This window comes from Castanea sativa, chromosome 1 (assembly GCF_040712315.1).
Source record: "Castanea sativa cultivar Marrone di Chiusa Pesio chromosome 1, ASM4071231v1".
In the NCBI taxonomy this organism is placed as follows: domain Eukaryota; kingdom Viridiplantae; phylum Streptophyta; class Magnoliopsida; order Fagales; family Fagaceae; genus Castanea; species Castanea sativa.
The window spans coordinates 85,869,759-85,875,001 of NC_134013.1; the positions used below are offsets into that span (position 1 = coordinate 85,869,759).

At 39.2% G+C, this 5,243-nt stretch overlaps 2 protein-coding genes across 2 annotated transcripts; both read left to right on the plus strand.

Annotated features, from left to right (window-relative positions):
• The first annotated feature begins 321 nt into the window (after positions 1 to 321).
• On the plus strand, positions 322 to 823 carry LOC142620147 (histone H4). Its single transcript, XM_075793562.1, has one exon. The coding sequence runs from the start codon at positions 390 to 392 to the stop codon at positions 699 to 701; it is 312 nt and encodes a 103-aa protein (XP_075649677.1). The 5' UTR covers positions 322 to 389; the 3' UTR covers positions 702 to 823.
• A 1,767-nt stretch (positions 824 to 2,590) lies between these two features.
• On the plus strand, positions 2,591 to 4,963 carry LOC142622144 (uncharacterized). The gene has a single exon (XM_075795580.1). The coding sequence runs from the start codon at positions 2,832 to 2,834 to the stop codon at positions 4,773 to 4,775; it is 1,944 nt and encodes a 647-aa protein (XP_075651695.1). The 5' UTR covers positions 2,591 to 2,831; the 3' UTR covers positions 4,776 to 4,963.
• The last annotated feature ends 280 nt before the right edge of the window (positions 4,964 to 5,243 follow it).

Below are 5,243 nucleotides of genomic sequence, written 5' to 3' on the forward strand. Positions count from 1 at the left end.
TTATTTTGGTGGTATTCAAAATACAAAATTGCAGCGAAACCAAACGCGGTCCTTTTTCTCAATTTTCAATTTTGTGTGTTCCCTCGGTTCTCAAAAAGTGTGTTTTCTCACAGAGAGAAAAATTCCCACCAAAAGCAAAAGCGCCCGCACTTTCACAAAACTTAAAACAAATCCGCACCATCAAATTTCCACCAATAAAATCCAATCACTAATAATCCAACGGCCATAAACCCCATATTTATAATTCACACGGATCGCTCTCTCATCCAACGGCCACACCACCGCCCCTTTCCCTTATAAAACCCACCAACCTTCCCTTTCACTTTCCCATCGAAAACGAAAACAAAAACAACAAAACATTCTTTCAAAAACAAAGAATCAGTGAGAAAATGTCAGGAAGAGGAAAAGGAGGCAAGGGTTTGGGAAAGGGAGGAGCAAAACGGCACCGTAAGGTTCTGAGGGATAACATCCAGGGAATTACGAAGCCTGCCATTCGGCGTTTGGCTAGGCGTGGCGGAGTCAAGCGTATCAGCGGGCTCATCTACGAGGAGACACGTGGCGTCCTCAAGATCTTCTTGGAGAACGTGATTCGTGATGCTGTGACCTACACCGAGCACGCTCGCCGCAAGACTGTTACTGCCATGGATGTTGTTTACGCTTTGAAGAGGCAGGGCAGGACTCTCTATGGTTTTGGGGGTTAGGGTTAGGGTTTGTATCTTTTTAGTTTCAGATAGGTTTGATTTTCGGTATCTCTCCTTTATTTCTGAGGGTTTATTAGAGATGTAATCATATTTCTGATATGAAAGAAGTTTAATTCTTATAATCAATTTTGTTATTCTTGTTGATTGGAGAGTTAAATTTTAAGGTAAAGAATTGATTTCCCATGGACATGGAATTGTGGTATCGGTGGCTCCTTATGAATTTGGTAAAGCAAGTGGTAATCATAGTTGAGTTCTGGGTTCGTCTCGCCCTTTTTAATGCTTTGCTCACATGATAAGGATTAAGAACTAGAATGCCACCAATTATAAATAGTGAAGCGTATCGAACTAGTCTATATAATAAAGAACACACTTTTTTTTTTTTTTTTTAAATTTATTGGGCAAATCACAATTTATTACGGTGATTTACTTGAAATTTAAGTTATTTATAGGTGGTTTGAAATTTGACATTTTGTTTATTGAGGTTAATTCAATTAGATTTTTACAAGTTATTTTTAAAAATAAAGTTAAATATGTAATTTTAGTTTATTTTTATGTCTCTCTTTTTTAAAAATACAATATACATAAAAATATAAGAGTAAATAAGATAAAAAATTATCTATTGAAACATTTTTATTATGGAATTTCAAATTATAAATAGACTGTTTAAATTTTGGTCAAACTTCAAATAGGTAAAGTGGTAATTTTTTTATAAGTAATCAATTTAAATTTCAGTCAAATTATAAGCGGATAAGTTGTAATTTGTCTTTTTTTTTTTTAATTTTTTTTTTAGTACACAACTATGCATATGTAGGTTCCAAGTATACAAATTTTTTATATTTAATTAACCTATTTGTGCAAATACAAAACTTCAAAGAAAGTTCACAATTTTAGGCTCCAATTAGTAATGGTATTTAAACAACAAAAATTATTATTTTTTAGGCTTCAATTTATACTTTTTTATTTATTTATGTGTATTTTTAGAAAATTTTAACAATGTTACTAGCAATTTCTTGCTTAACGGGCTTTTGGTTTACACAATTTTGCAAATACACAACTTCAAAGAAAGTTTACAATTCTAAACGTTCAAGTTCAATCTATGCAAATTTGAAGGAACACAATTATTTATGGGGTTTGAGAGAGTGGTTTGAGTTATGTTGTATGAGTATTTATGATATATGTGTGGGTGAAAAAGTATGTAAAAATATGTGTAATATTGTTTAAAATATGTTGAAATTTGTTAAAACTATGCTGCAAACGAGCCCTTAGTATTCAAAGCATATAAGATTGTACAAAATTTTGTACCAATTTTTCAATGAAAGTACAAAATTATGTACTTTAAAGTATACAAAATTTTAATTTTATAATTTTATATATTTAACGCACACAATTTTTTTAATTTTGTGCATTCAATATACATCATTTTTTTAAGAATGTAATTTTTTTTGAAGTGTACATAATTCTATATATTTAATACATACAAGTTTTCATACAATGTACACAAATTTTCAATTTATACATTTAATGGACACCATTTTTCAAGGAATAATTGTAATTGTATATTCAAACTACATAAATTTTTAAACTAATTATATTAAGTAAAACAACACAAGGTATTCATTCTATTTTTTTAAGTGTAATTGATATATACTAGTAAAATATATGAAATTAGAAGTTCAATGGAAAAATCACAAAATTGAATATAACAATGTTTTGTTTAAGCTCCCACAATCATTGCAAATCTAGCATTGATTGTACGTGAAGAGGTTGTATTTTTATTTTCCAATATGAACACAACTTACTGGGCTTTTAATGTGGGCCTGATCATAGACAGACCTTGTTATCCTATAGCGGCCCATAACAATCCTTTCGTCATTCTACCCTTCAGAGTTTCCACATTCCACTACTGAATCCAACTGAGTTACCGACTCTCTCTCCTCTCTTCCCAACTGAAAAAATTGAAATGATTTCATTTTCATATCTCTACACCAAACAGAAATAGAAGTATCATCTATCAAAATGATACACTAAAAAATCATCTCAATCTCATTTCCTTCAAAAACCCCCAACCCAATTCCTCTCATTTTCACTCAGATCCAAACTCAAACCCTACACGGATCCGAATCGATCACCATGTCTTGCTTAGCTCTTTCTCTCCAACCCGCAAACGGATCCGATATCCTCCTCCAGACCCGCGAGTGGTTCCCACCCGCACGCGCCCTCGTAGCTCTCTCCTCCTTCCGCCAAACCCGCCAAGCCTTCGCCGCCGCCAAACACCACCACCACCACAACAACCACCCCTCCGCCACGTCAGCCACGACCTCCTCCGACGCTGACGCCGACTCTATCGCCTCTCTCGGCGACGATCCTCTCGCCGCCTCGAGCGGCCAGCTCATCGTCGGAGTGGAAAGCCGGTACCGCGTGGTGTACCGCCTCGTGAACTCGATCTACGTGCTCGGAATCACCACCGCCGATCAGGACGACGATAAGTCCTCCTCCGTCAACGTCTTCGAGTGCATCCACATCGTCAACCAAGCCGTCAGCGTCGTCGTCACGGCGTGCCGCGGCGTCGACGTGACTCCGGAGAAGCTCAGCCGTAAGTACGCCGAGATCTACATGGCTCTCGACATCGTCCTCCGCGGCGTGAGCGGTATCCGCCTCGCTGCGATGCTCGGATCGATGCACGGCGATGGTATCGCCAAGATGGTCCACTCCGCACTCGACACCGAGAGCAAGATCCGCGGCGCCGATAATTGGACTAATCTGGAGCCGCATTCTATCGATCACGAATCGGGCGTCGAATCGTTTTCGAACGCTCGCTTTGAATTGCCGCCGGAGACGCTTGTGGCCGGAGACGAGGTGGTGGCAAGCCTCGTGCCGATGGCGCAGACCGATCAGCAGCAAGAACAGCCGCAGGAGGAGGCGCCTGTGGCTGAGAAAGACCCGTTCGCGGCGAGTGAAGCCATTAACAAGCCGCAAGAGCTTGTGAGTGGGTTTAAGAAGAACAAAGACCCGTCCGCCACGGATTTAACGCTGGCATTGTCGGGTCTTGAGGTTACTACATTGCCTCCCGCGGAGGCGACACAATCTACGTACATTGGAGTTGAGGGATTCGAAGGGGATTATGGTGGAGTTGAGTATAGCAACGAGAAGGCGAGTTTGGATGATGCATTTCAAGGATTCAATGCTCCTTTTGGTGGAGGATTGGATGCTTCGGAGTTTTTGGCTACCACAAAAGTTGATAAGCCTCAAGGGCTTGGTGGGCTTGAATTGTTGCATACTAGTGATGCACCAGTGGCAGCTGGTGCTGCTGGTGGAGCTAAGACTCCGCTTGAGGATTTGGTGACGAAAACGGAACAGAAGGGTCCGGAGATGCACATTGTGGAAGAGATTAGTGCTGAGTTCAGAGAATCATTGCTTGCTAGAGTAGGATTGATGGGTGTGGTTTATTTGAAAACATTGCCAACCAAAGTGTCTGGTGATAAAGAAACCGAGTTTTCATTCCGGGTGGAGGGTGTAAATGCGGTTAAGAGATTTGTTATGCAGAGTTCTCGTGTTAGTAGTCTCGGGAATGGGATGTTTCATGTAAGGACAGCGGCTTCTGATGAGCCTATACCGATTTTGAAGTATAGTTTGCAACCTAGGTTGACTCCATTGCCATTGAGGGTTCGGCTTGTAAAACGTCATACCGGGACTTTACTTTCTGTGATGATACAATATGTTTCGAGTCCCGAATTGCTAACACCATTGTGTGATGTATCATTTATTTTGAAACTACCGGTTGACCCTACATTGTTGAAGGTGTCTCCAAAAGCTATGTTGAATAGGTCTGAGAGAGAATTGAAATGGCATGTTTCCGAGATTCCAGTGAATGCTCCTCCTGGACGGTTGAGGGTGAGGATGCCCGTGGATTCTATTGAGGAAGACGAAGAGATTGAGGTTGTTTGTTATGTGAAGTTTTCAGTACAAGGAGCTAGATCATTATCTGGGGTTTGCCTACGGCCTACTTCTGAGGGTAAGACAGACTTTTACGAGGTTAGTCACAAGTTTGAGAGTGGGATGTATTTGTGCAATTGAGCTATCAATGAAATTGGTTACCTATTGTTGTACTTCTTTTTTGATTCCTTTTGTTCAAGGGGGTGTATGGTCTTAACATGTGTATCATTCTTTGATTTCAAGCTTGTAACTTAGATTCAGAGTTATGTGATATGTTTGTGTTTTTGTGTTACAAGCTATTTTGCTTTCTCAATGGACAGTATTCATTATGTGTGTGTCTTGTGGCTTTATTTTTTTGGTCTGTTCTTTATTTAAGTTCATAATTTCAATATCATAGGGCACTTTGCAAAAAGTGGAAGCCTTGTGCATTAGGTACGACATTTTAGGGTATGGTGGCTAACTAAACTATGCGTTGATAAATCATTAATCTGGAATCTGGAAGTGGAAGTATCATTAAAAAGTTATAGCCTGGTTGAAACACTGTTATTAATACTAGGTAGTTCTGTTTCTGAAAAACTTTTAAAATCACAATTTATTATGTTGTCAAGT

Excerpts from the sequence above, each read along its gene's own strand:
- LOC142620147 (XM_075793562.1), top strand. The coding sequence starts at position 390 with ATGTCAGGAAGAGGAAAAGGAGGCAAGGGTTTGGGAAAGGGAGGAGCA.
- LOC142622144 (XM_075795580.1), top strand. The coding sequence starts at position 2,832 with ATGTCTTGCTTAGCTCTTTCTCTCCAACCCGCAAACGGATCCGATATC.